The 24,038-nt window shown below is 51.4% G+C and overlaps 2 protein-coding genes across 4 annotated transcripts in view; one reads left to right on the top strand and one right to left on the bottom strand.

The window, feature by feature from the left end:
• The first annotated feature begins 4,308 nt into the window (after window positions 1–4,308).
• Window positions 4,309–12,148, top strand: LOC124250185 (immunoglobulin superfamily DCC subclass member 3-like). The gene is made up of 13 exons (XM_046682021.1): window positions 4,309–4,351; window positions 5,603–5,905; window positions 6,396–6,540; window positions 6,623–6,750; window positions 8,081–8,089; window positions 9,610–9,747; window positions 9,826–9,984; window positions 10,124–10,289; window positions 10,609–10,853; window positions 11,199–11,363; window positions 11,450–11,638; window positions 11,761–11,882; window positions 12,023–12,148. The coding sequence occupies exons 1-13, from the start codon at window positions 4,309–4,311 to the stop codon at window positions 12,146–12,148; spliced, it is 1,938 nt and encodes a 645-aa protein (XP_046537977.1).
• Window positions 12,149–16,246: 4,098 nt separating this feature from the next.
• GATAD2B (GATA zinc finger domain containing 2B) overlaps window positions 16,247–24,038 on the bottom strand; it is an 89,503-nt gene continuing 81,711 nt past the window's right edge. For all 3 annotated transcript variants that reach the window (XM_046683998.1, XM_046683995.1, XM_046683996.1), the window contains exons 8-11: window positions 22,477–22,679; window positions 21,420–21,530; window positions 21,149–21,266; window positions 16,247–20,478 (exon numbers count right to left, since the gene is read on the bottom strand). In XM_046683998.1, coding sequence (XP_046539954.1) covers window positions 20,345–20,478; window positions 21,149–21,266; window positions 21,420–21,530; window positions 22,477–22,679 — 566 coding nt within the window. In that variant the 3' untranslated portion in view covers window positions 16,247–20,344. The remainder of the gene's footprint in view (window positions 20,479–21,148; window positions 21,267–21,419; window positions 21,531–22,476; window positions 22,680–24,038) is intronic.

The following is a 24,038-nucleotide window of genomic DNA, read 5'->3' as shown; positions in this document are numbered from 1 at the left end:
TCTTGGTTTTAAAAACAACAAAATAGAGTAAAAAGACATTTTTGAGACAATCAGGGAAATTTGATTATGGACTAGTTATTATGTGATATTAAGAAATCATTGTTACTTTTATTACATTGTGGTTATGGAAAGAAAAGTTTGTATATTTTAAAAGATACACATAATTGTATCAGTGTGGAATGTGATGATGTCTGGGATTTATCTGAAAATGCTTCAGCAAAGAAAAAGGGAAAACAGGGAAGATGTGCCCAGCAGAGGGAACAGAGCATGTGAAGCCTCAGTGACTGTCAAGGGCCAGGACAAGGTGGGGGCAGGTGGGGAGTGGTGGGATTGCCTGGGACTGGGTCCTGCAGAGCCTTGGAAGGAAGATTACCCTGAGGGCATGGGGAGCCCAGCACAAGAGGGACGGTGTTAGGGCGCATGCTCAGGCTGCAGCAGGGTGGGCAGTGAGGGGCAGAGAGAGGCGGGAGACCCCCTGCCTGGCTTTCCACTCTGCTCTGCACTGGGGCGGCCACACTGGGATCCAGAAAAGGCACGGGGACCAGAGCTGAGGGAGTTCTGGGCAGGGGTTTGCAAGACCGCTTGGCTCTTCTTCCGTCTTCGCTTTAATGAAGGCTGACCAAGAGCCTGTCAGGTGCTCCAGGCTTTGGGCACACGGTAGGGACACACAACGTCCCTGCCCTCGTGGAACTCACACTCTAGTGGAAGAGACACAACAAAACCAAGCAGATGTGAAAGGAAACATCGTGGAGACACAATGGACAGGAGTCCTGTGGAGTTTTGTATATGCTGCTGTAACAAATTATCACAAACGTGGTGGCTTCAAACAACACAAATGTATCATCTCACAGCTCTGTAGGTTGGACTGCAGGAAGAGGTCTCACTGGGCTACAACCAAGGTGCCGGCAGGGCTGTGTCCCTTTCTGAAGGCTCCAGGGGAGAATCCATTCCTTTCTTTTTCCTGTTTCCAGGTCACCTGCATTCTTTTGCTCTCTGCTCCCTTCATCTTCAAGGGAACTTCTTTCTCCCTCTGACTTCTTCTGCCAACCTCTTCCACATTTAAGGATGCTTGTGATTATCTTGGGCCCATCTGGATAATCCAGGATAATCTCCTTATTTTAAGGTCAGATGACCAGCCACCTTGATGTCATCCACAGTCTTAATTCCCCCTTGCCATGTAACCTAATATATTCCTAATATATTCCTAGGTTCCAGGGATTAGGGCATAGATCTCTTCAGGGGCCATTATTCTGCCTGTCACAGATGGGGAGACAGATGGAGATAGACAGAGATGGAGGCAGAAGAAAGGGTATGGAGAGAGACATAGATCCTGGTTGAAAGGAGAGATGTGGAGAGAGAGCAAGCAAACAACATCCCAGGTGCGCGAGGGGAGTCCTCGGGAGGATGTCATCTGCCAGAGAGACTTTCTGGGGAAATTGTTCCAGAAAAGCCTGGGGCTGTTCAGGGCTGGGCCAATTGTTGATAGTTGGGAGAGAGGAAAAGAGGAGCGGCTCTCGACAGATCAGTCCAGCCAGCATTTCCTGAACATTAAGGCTATTCAGACTCTATCCCTGCGACAGACTTCCCAACCTGGGGCTCAGGGGGCCTGAGCCAGTGTTCATGGGAAGGTGGGTTTATCTCCTATCTCGAGGATTATAAAAAGAAGTGCTTAGAATGTAAAATGCTGCAGTCACTTTGGAAAACAGCATGGCAGTTCCTCAAAATGCATATGACCCAGAAATCCCATTCCCAGGTGTATACCTAAGACAATTGAAAGCATCATCTCCACACAAAAACTTATACACGAATGTTCATGGCAGCATTATTCATAACAGCCAAAAAGTGGAAACAACCCAAACGTCCATCATCTGGCGAATGGGTAAACAAATGGTGGTATAGCCATGCAATGGAATAGTATTCAGTCATAAAAAGGAATGAAGCACTGATGCATGCTACTCTGTGGATGAACCTTGAAGACAATACGCTAAGTGAAAGAAGACAGACCCGAGAGGCCACATGCGGTTTGATTCCGTTTATGTGAGATGTCCAGAATAGGCACAGCCAGAAAGTAGATGAGTGATTGTCCGGGGCGTGGTGGGCAGATGGGGAGTGAATATTGATGGATACAGTGTTTCTTTTAGGGGTGATGAAAGTGTTCTAAAATAGATTATGGTGATGGTTCAACTCTGTAAATATAGTAAAACCGCTGAGCTGTACAGCTTAAACAGGTGAACTTTGTGGTCTGTAAATTATAGCTCCATAATACTGTTCTTAAAAAGCAGCAGCAGCAAGAGGAGGAAAGAAGTCGTGCTGGGCCCTTGAGGTGCAATGCATTTCGCTGGATCCTCACAACTCGGGAAGATGGTCTTGCCCTCCTTCCCATTTTACAGGTGGGGAAATCTCAGGGAGGCGAGGGGCCCCAGCCCAAGGCAAGATGGCTGTCAGCCACAAGCTTGGACTTGAAGCCAGGTCTTCCATATTGGTCCATCTTTGTCCTGTGGGCCAGGCTGGAGTGTGAATTCGGAGGTGACAAGGCAAGTGCTACACATAAGGAGGCATCTTCTCAGTAGGTATTGGAGAGGGGGGAGTTCTGACAGCAACAGGGAGAAGCAGACAGGGAAGAGGAGAGTGACACAATCCCGCAAAGGTGCCCCTCTGCACGCTCCATTCTAAGCCCTTACCCCATTTAATCCTCCCAGTCGTGGAGGGAAGTTGCTTCTCTCACACATCCACCTCCATTTTATAGACAAAGCAGGCTCAGAGAGGTAAAATTGCCTACAGAGGACACACAGCTCATAAGTGATTTGGACCACATCTCCCTGACCTCAGGACCTATAATCCTCTTCCTGTCCAGTCTGCTCTGACTCAGGAGTTTGCTCAGGGGAAAGGATGGGAACCCACTTCAGAGGCTCCAGGACAGAGAGATGCAAGGCTGGGTGAGGGAAGCGCGGTGGGGAGGCTGCCAGCTCCCTCATCTCACACAGTGAGGACTGCTGGTCTGGGAGGAGGAGGCTGGGCTGGGAGAGGCAGTGTTAAATGAGCCGATTCAATACCTGTGAGGAAGGTGGGGCGAGCTGGAGAGGAGGCTGAGCATGCTGGGGCGCAGACTGAGCATGGGGGCTTGTGCTGAAAAGATAGGGGCACAGCCTAAGCTAGGCAGGGCAAAGCCAGACACCAGAAGCTGAGGGGAAGGAGTGAGGGGAGGGGGGCTCACAGAGAGCCAGTCAGGGGCCAGACTGGCTGGAGCTTCTGGGGTGGAAGCCTGGGTTCTGCCCCAGCCAGATTTCCCCACCCTGCTTTTTCTCCTTATCCTCTCTCACAGACACGCTACATCTTTCCGGAAGCTCTGTTTTTTGGGAGGTAGATACTGCAGAAATGGCAATGGTACTGCAGTCAGTCCCTTTCTGAGTCCCTGGCTCCTTTGGTAAAAGGGTAGTCCCTGCTTTCTGCATGTTTTAGATGGTTGCCCGCCAAGGGGAGGGGGTGTGGGTCTCTTTCTTCTCTTTAGGATGGGGCAGTGGAGGCTGGGTCCAACCTCCCGCCGGCTGGCCGCCTCTTGGCCCCTGACGGCCCCAACCCATTGTCCAAACAAGAATAGAGAGAAGAGCTTTGGAAAGTGACACTATGAATGGTGAGGGGGCTGCTGGGGCCGTGACCAAGCTAATGGGATGAGCTCCCCCATGATGGGCCCTGGCTCAGCACCTGGGACAGCGACTCTGCTAGGAGGTTGGGGGCTCTGTGTCCCTCCCTGGGACCCCCAAATCAGACTCCAAGCACCCCCTGTCCAGGCCCTGGATCCCTAGAGATGGTCTCAGGGGAGCAGATGCCCCAACTCCCCCTAGAACCTCACTCTCATTCAGAGTTTGAGAGGGAGTAAAGGGTGGGTCTAGCAGGCTGGGAGAGGATTCTGGAGGCTGGGAAAGGGGCAGGCTTGACCCCCCAACTTTGCCATGCTCTCATTGGCTCCTGCCCCCTCCCCTTTCCATGCCCCAGTTGTCTCTGTGTCTGGGTCCTGGCCCTGGGAGGAGGGGACAGTGGGGATGGGAGTGGGGAGGGAGCTCAGGCTGAAAGCAGAGAGACACCCAGGTCCAGGGAGGACGGAGGGAAGGACAGCAGCCTCCAGCCTCGACCCCAGACCTTGGCCCCCACAGATCCCGGGCTCCCCAAAGCAAGGCCAGAGCCCATACACTGTGCCCCCCAAGTGTGGGGTAGGGAATGCCCACAGCCCAGGGACCCCCAGGTTGAAGGCAGAAGAACAGGGCTGCTTGGGAAGTGGCCTTGGGCTGAGGGGGCTGGGCCTGTGGGGACATGGGGCGGGAGCTGCTGCTTCTGCTGCTGCTCCAAGACTGGGGTAAGTGATGGGGCTGCAGGGCTGGAGGGGAGAAGGAAGACGAGGGCCATGGGGGAGAAATGGGGGAGCCAGGTGAGAATGGTGGGTGGAAGAATAGGGGAAGACATAGGAATGGGAGAGTTGGGGGGCAAAATGGGGGAGAAGGACAGAGGTGACAGGAGCAGAGGTGCAGAAACCCTGTAGGACAGCTGGGTGGGGGGTAAGCAGGAAGGACATGTGTGTGTAAGACAGAGTTATATGTGGGGAGAGCCTCTGGGGAGCCAAGATTGGCTACAGTCCTGGGGCTGTGCTAGCTGGAAGGGGAGCAGGGGGCCATGTAGCGAGTGGTTAGGACGGGCTGTGAGGCAGAGGGTCTTGGAAAGGCGGGAACCAAGACGTTTCCCCACAGATGTCCCTGTGAGTGCCGAGGCTGGATGAGGCTGCAGGCTCTGGTCCCTCAAGGCCACTGTCTGCCCACCCATCCACCCCCCATCTGCTGGGCAGGGCCCAGCTCAGCCTTCAGGCTGAGTTATCTTATTTACTGTGCGTGGTAGGGCAGTCGATGCATGTGGGTCCATGGCTCTGCTCATGCATTTCTGGGCTGTGACATTGGTGCTTGTTGCCCCATGCTTGTGTATTTGTGGCCTTGAGTCTATAGGGACATCTCTGTGTGACCTGTGTTTGTGTCCTCTGTGTGTGGGCATGTGTCTGGGATGGAACCCATCTGTGTCTAGAACGTGAGGAGGTCTGTGAGGTTGGGATTTTTAGTCCAAGGGTGTGTGTCTGTGAGTGAGTGTGTGTGAGTATAAGCGTGTTCTTTCCCTATTCAGGGGCCAGGGTCCTGGCAGGGGGAGGGGGAGAGCCAGGAGTCCTGGGAAGCTGACCCTGCGGGCAGACAGGCAGATGGGCTGACGGGGGAGGGAGGATGGACCCCATTGTCCCCTGGGGAGCACAATGCCCACGCCTGGGCCCCTGACCTCATCATTGTGCCCACTCCGCCCCCTCCCCGTTGCCAAGGCCTGGCTGAAAGAGGCCATCAATCATGGCGGCCCGCGAGGCCTGGCTCGCTAGCCAGACAGCAGCCCACCCGGCCCAGCTCCTCAGACTGCTAGGCCCTGCTCCCCACCTCGCTCCACCTCGGCTGCCCCAAGGTCCCCTGAAGCAAAGTCCTGCCTCCTCGCCCCTTGCTGAGGCTGGGAGAGGGTCAGAACTGAGGGGAGGTGGTGGCCACAGGAGGCCGCCATATCCAGGCCTTGCTGGCTGTCCCCACAGGCCACACTGCAGGCTCCGAGCTGGCCTTCGTGCAGGAGCCGGGGGACGTGGTAGCCGTGAGGGAGCACCCACTGGTGCTGCCCTGCCAGGTGGAGGGTGAGCCTCCCGTGTCCATTTCCTGGCAGCGGGATGGGCTGGCCCTGGCTAACGACAGTGGTGCCACCCTGATGCCGGATGGCTCCCTGCACCTGGCTGCCCTGCCTTCCCGCCGGAGCCTCCCCTCCCGTGCCCATGAGTACCACTGTGTGCCCCAGAACCGCTATGGGCGACTGGTGAGCCGGCGGGCTCGGGTACAGCTGGCAAGTAAGTAACTGGGCTGCTCCTGGGGGTGGGGGAATAAGAGTGCACAGGGGCACCCATAAAGGGCACCCATGGGGCACGGAGTTGCCCGGAGTGGGCCTGGGCAGTGCTGACTCAGCCTTTGGACACAGCATGCCCAGTGTCTAGGGCCCAAGGTAATGTCAGGGTCCCACAAAAATGTTTTAATTTTAATTTCTTGAACATTAGAAGAAAAAAATGACTATAATAATGAATATTATAATGAGTCCAGCCTGAATTAGATTTGTCTTTATACCAATGCAATTGTAAAATATAATTTTAAATGTTTTTTATGGAGGAAGGCAAAGTGCTTATGGCCCACAAAAGTCACTATGCCCTGTTGCACAGTGAAGAGGTTAGCAGGAGGTAGCAGATGCGGGCACAGAGGTGGGAGCCAGGGCTCTAGGACGTAGATGCTGGGGGCAAAGCCCAGGGCTGGCTCAGGGCCATGCTCAGGTGGTCCCCTGTGCCCTAGGTCTGTCTCGCTTCCACCAACATCCAGAGTCCGTCGAGGTGGAGCAGGGTGGAGTTGCCTGCTTCCAGTGCCTGATCCGGGGGGTGCCTGAGCCCTCCATTTCCTGGGAGCACAATGGCACGGTCCTGAGTACTGCTGACCACCGGTGAGCACCAGCCAGGAGTGTGGTGGGTGGCAGGCTGGGGGCCAGGGTGCAGACTGTGGACCCCTGACTTCTGTATCCTCAGGATCACACTGCTTCCTGGTGGCATCCTCCACATCACCAGTGTGAGCCAAGCTGATGTGGGCACCTACCGCTGCGTGGCCCACAACGTGGCCAACATCCGCCACAGCCAGGATGCCCAGCTGAGCCTGAGCAGTAAGCAAGTCCCAGGGGAGTCAGAATGGGCATTGGGCAGAAAGGTGGGTGGGAGCTGGTGCTGCTGGGAGTGGGTGTGGCTGATGTGGTTGTATGTGGTACAGATACTTTGTAAAGACAGACATTCTGAGCACCTACTGTATATTAAGCACTGTGCTGGGTATGGGAGGACAGCAGTAAGCAGACTGAACAGGCTCAGCCCATCACGGGCTTCCCAGAGCTCACAACCTAGTAGAGAGGGAAGGGCTGTGGGAACCCAGCACAGGGACCTCTAACTCAGCCTTGGGCTGTGGGCAAGGGATGGTCAGGGGCTTCAGGAGTAAGCTACACCAACCTGGATCTTGAAAGGTGAGCGGACAGAGGCAGGCCAAGGTCTGGAAGGTGGACAGGGTGGCATTCCTGGCATTTCCCTGTGCAAAAGGACAAGGGTGAGAATATGCAGGCAGTTCCATGTTGCTGGACCATAGAAGGAGCAGAGTGCAAGGCAACAAGAACTGACGTAGGAGAGGTGGGCAAGCGCCATCATGAACAGGAGTTTGGACCTCATCTAGAGGGCAGGGGGAGGGAGCCCTTGATGGGTTTGGAGTGGGGCTCAGAGTCAGGCTCTGTCTCAGCTGGGAGTGGATGCCTGGGTGCAATTCTAGGCGTGTGTATGTGCAAGTGTTTGTGCATGTGTGTGTGCACACTTGCACATTTCCTCCTTGGGGTGAGGATGAAAATAGCTTTGTACCTGAGATGAAATACCCAGGACGACGCCAAATGCAGGCCAAGTGGGTAGCAGAGTTTGGTGCCCACAGTGAGGGTGGTGGCAGAGCCTATGAGTTGGTGCCCAGCAGGAGACTGGGCCTGAGACTCCCCCCACAGCCTGAAGCCAAGATGCCACAGGTGGCTCTGAGGGAAGGTGTGCCAGAATCGTCCACGAGGGGGCTCCATAGGATAAATAACAAGTGAACCTTGGGCCTGCATCAGGCACCTTCGCATAGACTTTCAAAACATCCTTGACAAAATTTTACCGAAGGATGTGCAACTTTAAAATTGAAGACTGAAGGGGGAGGGGGCATCTGGAACTGACTTAGGAACTGAAAGCCAAGGGTGGGGATCAGGGGCTGCTCCCTGAGAGCAGAGGGAAGGCCAGGTGGGGTTCCTCTGGCTTCCCACTTCCCGTTCCCATGAACCATCTGGAGCAGGAGGGCAGGACACAATGCTTCCATGATGCTCTGTGCTCCTGACCGGCTATCAGGGGCAGGCACGGGGCCTCCATCCTGCTGCCCAAGAAGGCAGGGAATGCAGGGCTAGGGGGCTTCAGGCAGGTCAGAAGGAGGAGGAGCAGGTGCTTGTTGGGAGCAGAGGATCAAGCAGTAACCAAGGGTTTGCCGGTTGCCTAAACATCAGGAAAGGAGCTGGGTCAGTGTAGACTCTTCCCCAGGGATAGGAGCTGGGGACGAAGGCCTCAGACCATTTATTCCTAAAGCACTCCCCTGGGGCAGACCTTACACTGGGGAGGCACCAGGGAGACAGAATTTCCCAGACTTTCAAAGAGCTCACAGTGGCAGGAGGGGTACGCTGTCAGCTGTTCAGTGCTTCTGAGATCCAGGTTTGAGTCCCATTTCTGCCATCTCTCTGACATTGGACAAGTTACTTAACTCCTCTGACACTCGGTTTCTCATCTGTAAACGTGGAGAAATAAAAGCACTTGCCTCACAGGCTGCAGTGAGAATTAAATGAGTGTGTGCAGGGCTCACAGCACAACGCCTGGCCTGTGAGCGGTTCCACCAGCGATCGCTGAAGTGTCATTACATGGTCCAGGCTCTTCCCGCTCAACAGTCTGACCAGGTGGAACACAGCCTCCTTGGCCAAGACCAGGACATTCCCGGACAGCACAGAGCCTGAACGAGAGCTTCTAAGAGGCAGACTGTGGAGTGCCGGGCCCAAAGCAGGCCCTCAATATTTGGTTGCAGAATGAATGGATGGATAAATGAGTAAGTGAATGAATGAAAGAAATACTATCTAGGCCTCGAGGAATATTTAAAGATGTTTAAGACTTTATACCAGTCCTTGAGAAACTTTCATTTTAGAGACACAAAATTTTGTATGAGAAGTTCTTAAGGACATTTATGAAAGGGTTAAAGATACGTTACAAAGTCTCATAAAATACAAAGTGGCAAAACAAAAATGGAGGTGACAGGATAAAGGAAAACAAAGGCCCCTCTTTCCCTGTTGTTCACAGCTGTACTCCCAGTGTGAGAAGAGTGCCTGGTACACGGGAGCCCCCCAGTGATGATTTGTTGAATAACCTAATAAAATGGGAGAGGGTGGCATAAAATGAAGGTTCAGGTTAGACCCAAATAGTAGTATATTTCAAACAACGTTTACATCCCTCCTGAGCAGTTGAGACATGCTGAGCTCTGAGGGAGGCCTGGTTTCTTTCTGAAGGAGGGGTCTTTGTGGGCGACTTGGGGAAGGGGACAAGGCTCCTGCTCCTACCTGCCCCACAGGGCGAGGCTCCCAGGGAAGGTGGGGCCAGTTCATGTTCTGACACTGCAGCAGGCCGTCCCGGGGTACGCAGGGTACGCATGAGGGCATGCTTACACTCTTTCCTCTCTCCTCCCCACCAGTTTAACTTGGGGCCTGCTCACTATGCCAAAGCTTCTTAGCCCTAACATTTACCTCCATGGGGCCTTGGGACAGTCATTTTCTTTATCTGTAAACTGGGAATCAGATAGCAGCTGCCCAGAGCTGCTCTGAGGTCTGGTCCATTGAGGACAAGAAGAGGGCTCCGGGAGCAGAAGTGTGTACTGGGCTTGGGGGAAGAGTGCTATTTCTTGATCCCTCAACTTGCCTGTTTCCACCTCGCAGTGGGATCCCCGCGGCTGCTGCAGGAGCCGGAGATCCTGTCGGGGCCTCAGAACCTGACACTCACGGTGCACCAAACAGCAGTGCTGGAGTGCATCGCCACCGGCCACCCACAGCCACTTGTCTCCTGGAGCCGCCTGGGTGCGCAGCTGCCCCACCCTGCCTCCCAGAGCCCAGCCCTTTGCCCTTTCCCAGCCCTGACCCCTCGCCTCCCTGCAGATGGCCGTTCCATTGGCGTGGAGGGCATCCAAGTCCTGGGCACCGGGAACCTTATGATCTCTGACGTGTCAGTCCAGCACTCGGGCGTCTACGTCTGCGCTGCCAACCGGCCAGGCACCCGCGTCCGGCGCATGGCGCAGGGTATCCTGCTGGTGCAGGGTGAGCCCCGAAGGCTGGGTGAGGAGGCTCCTGGGGCACCCCATCTCCCCATGGGAAACTGGATGGGGAGAGGGGCAGGAGCAGGAGGAGGACAAGAGGCTGGGCCTCACGTGCCTTCCACCTGCCGTTGCCTCTCCAGCTCCCCCCGAGTTTGTCCAGTGGCCACAGTCCTTGTCCAAGCCTGCAGGCAGCAGCGCCATCTTCACTTGTGTGGCCCAGGGTGTCCCTGAGCCCCACCTGATCTGGTTGAAGAATGGGAAAGTGCTGAGTCCTGGGGATAACATTCAGCTGACCCATAACAACAGGTACCCGGGTCCCACCCACTGCCTGACTGCCGACCGTAGGTACCCTCACCTGCCCCAGGCTTCCATCACCACCTGCACATTAACACTCTCTACCTAGATCTACTCTCTAAAATCTACACAAACCCCCAACAGACATCCCCATCACAGGAGGCACTGCCCTGCCTGCTCTGCTATAGTAATGCCCACACACAGGTGCTGTGTCCTTGTGTCCCTGGGCAGATTTGTGGGTCTCTGAGACAGGCAGCCTCCTTTAGGGCCATTCCACTGGGAAGGCGGCTTGGTGAGAAGTAGCCCCCAGCAGCTGTTTGTCTTTCCCTAGCACACTGATGCTGGCAGGGATCTCAGTTGAGGACGAGGCCATCTACCAATGCGTGGCAGAGAATAGTGCGGGCTCCAACCAGGCCAGTGCCCACCTGGCTGTGACAGGGGACCCAGAGCCTCCCCCCGCCCCCAGGGGCCTGCGGGCTATGGCTCTCTCCACCTCTGCCATTCGAGTGTCCTGGGAACCACCCCCCTCCAATGGGGACATCATCGGCTATGTGCTGCATCTCCGGCCTGTAGGAGGTGGGTGTGTGGACAGGAATCCCCTGCTCCAGCCCACCTCTGCCCCTGGCTGGTGGTGTCCCTGGGCAAGTTTCTCTCACTCTTAGTGACCCCAGACCTGTGTGGACTCTTGCCAGGATTCTGGCTCTGTGGTCCTCTGGTGCTTCCTTAGGCTTTTCAGGCCCTTTCTCACCCTCAGCCTTTCTTATCCCAGCTCCAACTTCTGCAGCCCCTTCCCTGCTCTCCTTTGGAGGCCTGGCCGGCCCAGCAAGGCACCAGGAGGGACTTCGTGCCCACTTTGTGGGGGTGGGGATGTTTGTAGGGAGGGCGAGAGATGCTGGGTTGCCAAGCTGTTCTGCTCCTCAGAGCCAGCTGGCTCAGAGCTCCAAGAGGCCGTGGGCAAAAGCACCTTTGAGCATGTCTTCTCCAACCTGGAGCCTGCCACAGCCTACTCGATCCACTTGTGGGCCTACTCAGCAGAGGGTGCCAGCCAGGACTCTGCCTCCATCCACGCCTCCACCATGGGCAGCAGTGAGTGACAGCCTCTCCAGCCCTGTAGAGCCCCGGGCCTCAGGCAGACAGGGGCTGCCAACCAGCTCATCCCCTTTCCTCTGCAGCCCCTGCTGTCCTGGGCTTCTCCGCCAAAGTGCTCAATGCTACCTCCGTGCAGGCCTCCTGGGAGCTGCCACCCCAGCTGGGACCCATCCAGGGCTTCAAACTCTTTCACCGCAAACTGCCAGCTTCCCATTTTGAGGGGCCCCTGCTCCTGGCCAGCAGTGTCAGCTCCTTCCTCTACACAGATCTGGGTGAGGCCCTGAACCTTCTTGTGCCACCCCTGGGTCCCCGTTCTCAGCGTGGTCTCACCCCAGGCACTGAGCTTCCTGACCCAGGAAGGCCTGTTCCCTTCACAATCTCCTGCTCCCTGCAGAGCCAGCTGCTCTCTATGAGATCAAGCTCCAGGCATTCAATGGCAACGGGGATGGTAACAGCAGTGTCCGTTTTGTCTCTTTGCGTGATGTGCCCCTGACCACCCCTGGTGAGTGGGGTCCGGTAGGAGGGTAGTAGGCCTGGGGTCAGAGCAGGCCACTCCCATAGGACCCACGGCTGTCAGTCTTCAGGGAGGAGAAGGGACTGGGCTTTGCTTCCATCTTGGTCCTCTGACAGATGGCACTGTGTCCACAGAGTCCAAGGCTGGGTGCTCTTGCAGCCAGGATGAGAGCAGCTCGCTGCCTGGGGTTATGGTGGGCATCCACGTGGGCCTGGCTGCCCTCATCGTTTGCCTCCTCTGCCTTCTCCTGGGCTGGAGACATAGGTAAGGGCCAGGATGGCTAATGTGGAAAACTGCTAGGAAGACAGTCTACATTACTGTGGCACAGGGCCAAAGAGCAGGAAAGAGCCCTTATCCATTACTAATCCATTTTACAAATGAGGAGACTGAGGCAGAGGGGGAGAGCCAGTTCTTCTCAGAGCTGTGTGGTATCAGCAGTGGCAGGAGGCCTGGTGGGCTGCATAAAGCAGGGCAGAGAACACTGTGGCTCTCAAGGCAGTGGACAGGTGGCAGAAGTGGGCCAGAGCCAGAGCCCTGGCATCCTGTGCAGAAGGATGGGGCTCAGCTTCTCCATCCCTGGGGAATATGGAACAGGATGAAGGTCTGGGGCTGATGGATATGAAGCCAGAGGGAAGCCCCAGACAGGTCATGGTGCTGACTCTTCCTATCTGGGCAGCCTCCTCTGCAGACAGGGGTCCCGAGAGTGCTGGGCAGTGCCTCAGACTGCCTTGGTCAGAGCTGGGGGCCATGGAAGCCAGGCTCCAAGTGGAGGGAAGCCAGGGGAGAAGACTGAACTCATCACTCAGGTGAGGGAGATTCAAGTGAGGGGGAGTGGGTAGGGCAATGTGGTATGTTGTCAGGCCCTGGAGCTGAGGCCTGACCACCTCCTTCCTCCTCAGGTGACTGTGGAACAGCCCTAGGGCCCTCCGAGTTGGCTCCCTCCAAGATGCCACTAACTCTGGCTCCACCAAAGAATCTACCTCACTTGTCCCTGTCACCCGGAGTCAGGAAAAGAACCAAAGGTCCCTCAGCCCCTCTCCGGGGAGGGGCAGGCCTGACCATAGGGAGAGAGAAGTGGGTGTGGTTTCTCTGTTCCTCCCTCTTTCTCAAGAAATGGGGAAATCCCTATACTTATCCCCAACACACCAAATAACTTCAAAGGAAACCAAGCTCAGCTGGGAGTTAGCCCCAACCCCGGCACTCCTGCCTCATAACCCCATCCAATATATCCTCTTGATCCAAACATGAACCTACCCAAAGATAAACAGCTTTAAGGATTCCCCCCAAAGGGGGGAGGCAGGGCCAGGGGCTCTGCCTATCACCTCCATCTCATAACCAGGATCTCTAGTCTGAAATGTCAGTTTCTGTCTCCTCATGGCCAAGCTGAGGTCTGACCCAGGGACAGGCAACCTGCATTCCTTGTGGTCTGAGTGTGCAGGTGGGCAAAGGGGATGCTGAGTTCCTTGTCCCCTTGCCCCCAAACCCTAAGAGTTCTGAACATTCGAGCTCCCATGAGCTGCTTCTCTGAGCAACCAAATACCCATCTCCCCATTCCCAGATCCAAAGCATTGGCCCCTCTTCAGGGGCATCCCTCCCCATTTGATTTCTATTTTTGAAAGGAGAGATAGTTTGATTTGGGGTTTTGATGGCCTTGAATCCCTTGTAGAATGAGCACAGAGGCTGTGGAGCACCCCACCCATATATTTCCAATTCTAGTGTCCAAAGAGCGCCTCTTCCCCACTCCTCCCTCTGCCAGCCTACGGCACCCAGGGCCCCACTGTCCCTCCTCATCCAGCTCTACCATATCCTAAAGCCAAAGCCTCAGGCTCTCCTTCTATCAGCCTCTCCCTCTAGAGCTGTACAGTATTGTGCCAAAAAGTGGGGAGGGTCTTGGAGGAAGAAAAACCTAGGGCTTAGGGGACCCCAAACATTGTCTCCTCTGTGCTCTTGTAGAGTGTTGCTAGTACCAATGACAAGATTCCAGCAAGGCTGGGCCCTGCCCCTCCACAACTGCTCCTTCTGCATGAGGGGCAAAAACAGCTTTAACTAAGACATGTGGCAGGGGACCAAGGGGTTAAGAACAGCCCCAACTTTCGAGTTCTTGAGGAAATCACACCCTTCTCTGGGTGGGCCTGGTCTAAGTGCTTTGTTGGAAATAAAAAACCAAAATGGAAAAAATAAATTAGGATCTGGTTAGCGTTCTGGGTTGAAAGGAAAACCTGGGAGACTGGGGTAATAAAGTGCTAAGACACAGCAGTTCAAGGTCTTTCAGGGGATGCTGCATTCACATTAAGGAACTATATTGCAGTTTGTTAAGAGCAGAGCAGCTCACCTGGAGAAACCAGCATGTCACAAAGGATTCAGTTACTAGATACTAGAGCAGTGTGAAGGGAAGGGCCAAGGACAGCTAGGGGACACCTCTCTCTAGGACAGAATGGAGACCCAGCCTCTGGTTAAATGTTGCCTCCTGGGGGCCGGCCCCGTGGCCGAGTGGTTTAAGTTCGTGCGTTCGGCTTCAGCCGCCCGGGGTTTCACCGGTTCGGATCCTGGGCGTGGACATGGCACCGCTCATCAGGACATGCTGAGGCGGCATTCCACATGCCACAACTATAAGGACCCACAACTAAAATATATAACTATGTACCGGGTGGCTTTGTGGAGAAGGAGGAAAAATAAAATCTTTAAATGCTGCCTCTTTCCCAATACCTATAGACTGTAAGTCATCAGGTAACTAAAGTGGGGGCAGTGGCTTCCAGAACACTGCTTCCACATCAAGGTGGAGGGGAATAAGAATACACAAGTAAGTAGGGGCTGCAAATCACCATCACAATTGAAGGAAAGGGTACACACCAAAAGAACGCCACGACTGTAGAGGTACAAGCCACACGCTCATCTCCCAGTTACCCCTAAAATTCTCCCACCAAGCTGCCACCCCTGCCCCAACCATGACTAAAGCACAGGCCACAGGGAAGTTTAGAAACCATTCCTTTCTTTATTAAACATAGCTTGCAAGTGATAAATATTACAAAGTTTTTTTTCTTTTAATCCTTTCTCCAAAAATTAGCTTATTATTTGAATGTCACTGCTGAAATGCTCAGCAGCATCTGAAACAGATGGGAGTGTATTTGCCTTTTGGAAAACCAGTTTCTATTGGTCTTAGTTTTTTCATTTTAATTCCCAAACACAATGCAGAAATTAGAATGAGGTTAAAAAAAAAAAAAGGAAACTTAAAGAAAGTTGTGCAAAAGGGTCTTGTTCCCCTCCCACCCACCCCATTCAGAGAAGGCCACTCCCCATCCCACCTCCCTGCGCCACCCCACCCCCAATCTATCTTTACACCTTCACCAGGGCCTCACCCACCATCCTGTATCCTCTCCAGGTTTTACCAGCCAAGAACCTAAAGAATGTGGGAGTACTCAGCCCAGGCTGTGGGGAAGTTGGGCCCCTGAAGGAGACAGACTGTGGGACAGCTGCCTTTAGGGGGTTCAGATGAGATCTGAGGGAAGGAGACAAGATGTGGACTGTGTCTGAGCCCTCCTATACTATCACTAAGAAGATGGGGGAAGTTCTGCATCCTGTAGCTCACAAAGGGTGTAAGTAGCTAGACCACCAACCTGGGGCATTCACTGGTCAACCACCCTTAGGGGCCCTGTGGCCACTTGCGGAGGTGGGGCTTGGGGCCGGGTTCCTGCCCGCAGATGACTAGCGGCAAGAGGGCAAAGATGTCACAGGTCTAACTGATGTCCTAGACATCACTCTGCTGCCTTTCCCAAACCAAAAGTAACAGTACAGGCCTGGCAGCTCTCCAAGGGCATTGCCACACATACAACCACTTCAATACTAGTCACTTTGGTTTCCTCCCTGGTTTTTCAGCCCAACACTTCCCTCACCTCAAGTTGTTTTGGTTTGTTTTATAGGTGGGGAAGGAAGCACAGAATAGAATTTTAAACTTGGTGGCCAGATGATCTCCCGTCACTTCACAAATAAGAAAACTGAGACCCAGAAAATTAACTCTACCAAAGGTCACGTAGTAAGTTAGTAGGAAAGCTTGGGACTAGACCCCAGGTCTTCAGACTGTGCCACCACCCCAACCCCTTTGTATTGTGGTTCTTTTCACTCTCCACAGTCTGACTAAGAACCTTAGCTCTCACTGTAGCCCAGCCTCACCCCAATTTGCAAAGCCTAAGACTGTGTGCAGATGGATGTAGCTCTCCCTAAGTGAGACTTTTTCAGGATGACTTGTTAAAATCCTTTCTCTTTATCATCCCTTGACAATCCACACTCAAAGGCCCATGAAACTAGGTTCTTTTTTGGGGGGTGGGGTGGGGTGGGGAAAATCCCTTGCATAAGAAAGCTTGACACTGAATTTTGTTATATAGGTATATTGTATATATGCTGATGCAATCAGAGAAAAAAAACAGTGCAAATACAATTACAATTCATAATACTTGGTTTCAATGCCCCCGGGAACTGCCCCATTCCTCGGCTACCTCCCAGCCCCCAGCACTTCCCCACAGTATCAACCTAATGCTGGGGGGTAGGGAGAGTGGGCAGGTTAGGGTAGGGAGTGGGCTCTGCCAAGGCAGTGCTGGTGACCCGGAGGGACTACTCCAGGGTGGGGAGGCAAGGCACAAATTAGGGGTGGGTGGTGGGGGAGGTGGCATCTCTAAGGAGGGATGGGGTTAGAGCAGCTGCCAGTCTCAGTGTGCTGGGCCCGGCCCACTCTCCTACCCACCCTCCACAGCCCTGCCTCCCTACCCCCTCCCCTTCCCCAGAAACCCTTTTGCACGGATCATACACAAACGGGCACATTACAAAATGACATAACACAGTTTCACAATATCCATGGCTAGGGCTTTTTTTTCTCTTTTTCAGGTTTTTTTTTTTTTTTCTACACAATGTACAATTCCTTTTAAATGGATCAAGAAATAGCTTATATACACGATGAGTCCTTGTTATAACATCTCGGCAGCAAATATCATAAGCTAATGAAAGTCTTGTTGAGGGGAAGAGAGCCTAGGACTGGGGTGGGGGTGGGGGGTGTGGAGAGAAGGGTTATGCCTTCTGGAGGAGTGGGGAGAAAAGGGAGTGGTTGGGGAAAAGGAACAAAAGTAAAATATCAAGAAGCATCTTTACAAAGCAGTTCTATAGCTAATTCCTTTTAAAGGGGAAAGGAAAGGTAACCAAAGCAGGAAAACATTAATCTCTGTGTCTTAAAAAAAAATTGTCTACCATACATACATCCAAAAATGTGGAAAAAATACTTATTCCAGGATGGAGGAAGTCCAGATGCTGTGGTCAAATGACAAAAAAAAAAAAACAAAAACCCAACAAATAAGGACCTCTGTCCCTCAGCTTTACCCAAGCCTTACCACTCATCCACCCATTTCAGGCTTCTGGGGAGTAAGCCACTGTCCATAAACTACTACTTTTAGAGCCTCTGGAGATGGAGGAAGCCAGGGAGAACTACTGGGATCCTCACTTTAGTACTACCCTGAGCTTCAGAGCTCCAGGAGTAAAAGAAACTCTGAACAGAGGGTCTTTCCTCCTATCTTTAGGGCATAAGGTTTAGTGTCTATGGGGCCCAATGCCTGGGGATGGATAGCAACAAAAGACTTGGAGGGACACAAGGCAATCAATGATGAAAAAGCACAGAAATGAGGAAGACAGAAGGACAGGGGAGAGGGAGGGAAGGGAGGAGGTGGAAGGCTAACACTTTACCATGATTAGGGAAACCTCACCCCCATCACTAATCCCTGGGAAGGATATAAAATTTGGGAGAAGAGAGGGTAACAAATCAAACCTCAGTGATTGAGTAAAGGGTCATGGAGCTATACTAGTCAACGAGCAGCCTCTATGCAATCGACCCTGAGGGAATAAAAACAGGGAAGACTCTACCCTCTCCCCCATCGCCTCAGCACCTTGGCAGGCACTCGACTATAGGCTTTCCTTCCCCATCATTCCCCATCTCTACACATCTTACTTCCAAACCCATTCAAAGGTGGCCTGGCTCCCAGGGAAGGGACTCAGCTCAGGGCAGGGATGGCCCCCAGCCAGAAGGTATTGCACATTCTCTCTTCCTCACTTTTAATCTCAACTGACAAACTTGGGCACCTCGTACCTCTGAGCACCTCTGAGCTGGGGGTGGGAGACATAACAGAAATGGCACTTCATCATGGGCGGGGGAGAGGCTAGACAGACATGCCACAAGGCAAGATGACTTGTAGGAAAAATACTAAAAAAAAAAAAACAGCTTCCAATTTCGTGGAAGAGAAACGCAAAACCAAACGATTTATCCAGTGCTTTCAAAGCACAGAGGGCAAAGAAAAGATGTAAGAATATATCTTTATATATATATATATAATTTTAAAATAATCCCAGACCCAGTTCCATTAACCCCCCTCCCTCTCCCACCACTTACAGTCAGGGGTACCACATTCCCCAGAAAAATACTCGAAACGACCCCATCACTACCTGTTACTAGCATCTAGCTTCCAGATCATTTCACCACTGGGGGAGCCCAGACACAGGCTGCATCTCTGCTCCTTTATTAAGTGCTCAATGAATTTAGGGGAAGGGAGGAAAGAAAAAAAGCCAGGAAGGCCCGTAGGGCCAAGTATAATCACCCACAGTGGCTCTGGGGTATGGGGAGTTGAGGCCAGAGTGGGGGGAACTGAGCCTGATTCCAGCTCCTTCTCCCATCCCATCCCCAAACTTTATGGGGAAGATGTGCAGTTTGTGTGTGTGTTAATTTTAAAAGTGCCTTTTACTTTAAAAAAAACTATTTAATTTTTAAAAATAAAAGTGGGGGAACTTCCCCAGGTGGCTTTCACAGGCAAAATGTTCAACTCCTCTTCACACCTCTCTGCTGAGAGTACCCCTTCCTCAAACTCTGGCAGCTTCTAGAGCTGAAGAGGCAGGTGGGTGTATACTACGAAGAGAGCAGAAACCCCTACCTTTAAGGGGCTTCCCTTACCTCAGAAACAGCCTGGTCCCCTCCCTCTTCCCCCACGGTGTGGGCAAATGGGATGTTCATCTCCCCAATCGCCAGAACAGCAACATTGCACAATTCAATTCATTCTCTACATTAGTAGCGCTTAAGGAAAAAATAAAAACAAAAAAGCAAAATGAATAGACTTCTGGGGGGAAAGAGACAACTACTTTTATAGCAGAGGTCCAAAGCTGGTTTTGACACGAGCTGTTTGGCTTTGAGAAACTGGTTCTGCAGTTAGTGCAGCAGGGTCAGGCCAGGAGTCCAACCTGATTAGTGCCCTCATCCTCATCTCCTGTCACTCAGAGGGTAAAAGGAGAGACAAACGTGAGTCTCAGCAGTCGGGCAGAAAGCCTGTCTTCAGTCATCTACTTCCTCCCTTTGTCATTTCAATCACTCATGCCCATTCCAACCTCTAGGACACCCAGCAATCGCAGATTGGGAACAGCCATTCCTCTTTATTACAGACAGGGCTGTGGTTACTGGGGGCAGATTAGGAATTTTTTTAAAAAAAGGTAGGAGTAGGGGAGAATTTTACAAAAAAATAAAAAAGATAAAATAATTTGGGGCTAGTTGGCCTGGAATAGACTTCCACGTCTGCACTGGGGTCAGGAGACCAATATTATTCCCCCAGCATCCAGAAGGCCAGGACCTGGTCTCAGTCCTCCTTGGCTCAGCAATACGCTCATCATCTTGCTCCTCCTCCCCCTTCTCTACGGGTCAATTCCAGGGTGGTTAAGTTTTAAAGCTTCTCCCTCCAGGCTCTCTCCCCACTCATTCTTAGAGCCCAATTTCAGTTCTAAACACTGCCTCCCGACTGTCCAGCCCAGAGACACCACAGTTGGTGTGCTATTCCTCCTTGTTTGATGCAACTACCTGCCCCCGCCCCCGGGTTAAGTGCATTAAAAACTTCTGCCCCTAACACTCCCAGTCATGTCCTACTTGGCAGTTGGGGACCCTACTGCAATGCTCCTTATCATTTAACTGAATGTCATTTTTGTTTACAGAAAAAAAAAGACAAAAGAAAAGAGAAAAAGAAAAATATTGGGGGAAAATAAAAAGGTTTAACCGTCCACTGAACAAAGGGAGGACACACAACATCATTAAAACTGATAATAATAATTATAGCATAAAAACAAACTTTAGAAACACACGTCAGAGGGCTTAGATTTCTCCCCAGGACCTCATTCTGACCTCTCTCAGAGGCGAAGATCCACCTCACTGTTAAAGAAAACCAAAGAGAGACGACAGAGTGGCAGAAGAACAGATCGCAGCAGTGTGAAATAAAGGGGAGGTGGCGGGGCAGGGCGTGTGTTTTCTTGTTGATTTCTATTTTTTGTCTTCTGTTTTTCTGTTTTGTTTTCCGTGTATGGTAGGCACCAGTACAGGCACTGCATGCGACGGAAGTTGGGGGCAACGGGAGAGGAGAGGGGTAAAGGATTCAAGGTTGGGGCAGTACAAGTGGAATAGGCGTTATTTCTGTCCACTGATGGACTGCGATATAGACCGGGGAGGGATCATGTCTAAAAGGTATTCCCGCTGTCGGTCTGCCAAACTGGGGGCTTTGTGTCCTCCGATGCCAGTGTTCAAGTACGCAATGTTGACACCTAGACCCAGGAGACAAAAGTGGAGGGCAGGTATTAAAAGAGGAAATGACACCTTCCTCTGCACTACTCTGGGGATGCAGAGTTGGAGACGGGGAGGAAACATTAGAACTTGTCCACATTTGTCCAGACTCAGTTAAACTTTATTTCAGTAGCCACTATCCCCATACTCCCAAGCTTTAGGCAAAGAGGTCATCCTGAAACTTCAATCCTACCAGGAATAATGAACATGATCTTGATAGTATAGAAGAGTCAGAAAAAACAATGGTGAGAGGAAAATAATCAAGACAAAGAGACGGAATCATTGAATCTGCTTTGGTTTTGGGGCTGCTGACTGTGGAGAAGCATCCCTGGATCAAACAGTATTAGGACAGTTGACCCTGCTGTTATGGCCAAAAGATATCAATAACTACATGCCTATCAAGGGGACACTTTAGACACTAAATTTGTAATGGCAGGGACTGTGTCATTTTCACCACCAAAACTCTAGTGCACTGTACCTGGCATAGAATATGAACTTTGCAAACATTTGCCAAATAATAAGAGTGAAGGGAGTAAGGCCTAAAGAAAGAGCAGAAAACAAAAGAAGGAATGATTCACCTAAAGGGGCTGCTAAAGAATTACCTATAACTAATCAATCCCTGAGAAAAGTCCTCAGATCAACCCTTCTTACTTGGCATTCCAAGGAGGCCACCTGGCACAGACAGCTGGGGTGCCTGTGCAAAGTTGGAAAGCATGGAACGGGCAGATGTGGGTATGCCACGCTGGAGGCTGCTTTGGGGCTGTGGAGCCTGCAATGATGAGGGGACAGTTGATCACAACTTAGCCATGATGGAAGGTTTAAGGAGGAGGTAAGGATATGGGAGTACAGAAAAGCAGTATGATTTCAAAAGAAAGGACAAGTTGGGATAAATGGCTGACAAGCCCTTGAGAGAAATCCTCACCTGCCGAAGCGTATGATGTCTCATTATGGTCTCTTGTTTACTGACACTGGACACAGCTGGAGCCGTAGTGGGGGAGAGTGCTGCCTGCTGCTGTAATCGCTGTTCAATTTCCTGTTGGGAGTCATTAGGTCAAGCCGGGCAGGACAGCACTCAATTTCTTAACCAGAAAACCTAGAGGTTTTCTTATCTCTAACGTTGCTAGCAAGTTGGAGGGATATGGAAAAGGCGAAAGAGTCTGGTGGGGTAGGTGCACTAAGATCTCTGGCTGCAAGTAGCCAACATGTGTCACTGATTACAGAATCCCTCTCTCCAGGAAAGCTGGCTCTCAGAAGTTGGCTGGAGAGATCTGAGTGGCAACAATGAGCTAGCTGACTGATGTAATTAAGGCTGCTGCGTTACTGAGGTTTATTTCTGACTCCTATCTACCCATTTTTCAGAAGGTCCACTATGCTACCTAAAGGGGTCTGATAAGCGGTGGAGTAGAAAATGGGATAGAAGAAAAGGATCTGAGCTTCCCAACACATCTTCCCCTTTCCAAGATATTCTCATTCTATTAATACTATAGGAGATGTTCACACATCTAGTACCATTAATTTTCACTGGGCTACTTTATAATCTACCCTTTCCTTTGTCATTTCTCTGCCAAATATGGAATGCAGATTACTTCTCTCAAAGAGATTTCTAGTACAAATATAAATCCCTCTCACCAAAATCCATTTGTTTGAGGAGGAAATGAAGTTAAGAATAGAGGGATTTCTTTAGTGCTATTAGGGAAAGGCAAGAGTCTCAAGCCTTCTGTCCTTTCCCCTTCACCTCAGCCACTATATGTAACTATGTTCTTACCCAATCAGAAATACTCAAATGGAAATGGGAAAGAGGGAATGGTGGGGAGAAAAAAAAGGAACCCAAGCCTCCAGGTTCAAGGTAACCCAGATCCAGAAACCTAGATCGCCATGAGTGTGGGGATCACACAAACAACTCCTCTAAACTAGAAAGAACTACCTTTTGGGAAAACCAACTGGGCAGGTGGCTGGTGAGAAGTAGTCAGACTTCTTACCTGTTCCTGCTGTAGGGCTTTAACAAAAGCATTTTTCAGCCGGTTGGTGTGTTCAGCCTTTAGAGCCTTCTTCTGGTTGGAGGTCATACACTGCTCACATAGAATCTTACCATTCTTCTCTTGCTTCCAGTGAGGGGTGAAATCTGTGCGGCACTGGGCACAAACAAAGGGTTCGACCCGCAGAAGTGAGGCACAGCTTTTGCCTAGATGCCAACAAAAAGAATAATCAGTGGTTTCATATTTTCTCCCTATCTCCTCTGTTTCTCTTCATCAAATGTTTTTCCAGAATTTTATTCTGCTGAATTAAGAAAGAGACTCTACAAAAAGAGTACTCTACAACTTATAAAATACCTTTATTTTTTTGAGGAAGATTAGCCCTGAGCTAACTGCTGCCAATTCTCCTCTTTTTGCTGGGGAAGACTGGCCCTGAGCTAACATCCGTGCCCATCTTCCTCTACTATATATGTGGGACGCCTACCACAGCATGGTGTGCTAAGTGGTGCCATGTCCGCACCTGGGATCCAAACTGGCGAGCCCCAGGCCGCCAAGAAGCGGAACGTGTGCACTTAAGCGCAGTGCCACCGGGCTGGCCCCACTTTATTTTATTTGATTGTAACAACATCACTTTAGGGAATTCAGAGAGTACCATTCCCATTTACAAATGAGAAAACTAAGTATAAGAAACACAGCTCCTAAACGAGAAAGCTGGGACAAGAACCCTATTACATTACATTGAGAAAAAATATGTCAATTCAGAGTCCAAAGACACCATATAACTCAGGCAACACTTTTGCTTCTTAGCATCTCTTTACCTCAGAATGAATTTATCCTTGTCATATACATTTATAATTTTTAATTATCAGTGTCTGAATTACCCACTTTGTGATGTGTTTATAGCCAATACTGAGCCCTTTAGGTACTTTCCTCTACTGTCAGGTGTTCCCCTAAGTCCTTATGTTTGGAAATTCAGGCTTAATAACTTCTGTTAGTATACTCTGTACAGTGTTAATACATTATAGTCTGGTTCACTGTTCGTGTACAGCTTTTATGTGGTCATAGTTATCTCCATCAGTATATATATTTTCTTAACTACAAGCACACAAACAGCAGGGACTGAATAAAATAATGCAGCACAATGCCACACAAACACTGACATTAAAAATAAATGTTCTGGGGCCCACCCAGTGGCGCAGCTGTTAAGTTCACACGTTCTGCTTCGGCGGCCCAGGGTTCGCCAGTTTAGATCCCGGGTGCTGACATGGCACCACTTGACAAGCCATTTTGTGGCAGGCAGGCGTCCCACATATAAAGTAGAGGAAGCTGGGCACGGATGTTAGCTCAGGGCCTGTCTTTCTCAGCAAGAAGAGGAGCATGGGCAGCAGATGTTAACTCAGGGCTAATCTTCCTAAAAAAAAAAAGTGTTCCAGGGGCTAGCCCCATGGCAAAGTGGTTAAGTTCGTGCACTCCACTTCAGCAGCCCAGGGTTTTGCCAGTTCGGATTCTGGGGGCAGACCTAGCACCTCAAGCCATGCTGAGGCTGTGTCCCACATAGCAGAACTAGA

The sequence above is a fragment of the Equus quagga genome, chromosome 13 (assembly GCF_021613505.1).
Source record: "Equus quagga isolate Etosha38 chromosome 13, UCLA_HA_Equagga_1.0, whole genome shotgun sequence".
Lineage (NCBI taxonomy): Eukaryota > Metazoa > Chordata > Mammalia > Perissodactyla > Equidae > Equus > Equus quagga.
Note: the sequence above shows the minus strand (reverse complement) of the source record. Positions and strands in the feature narration are given on the sequence as shown.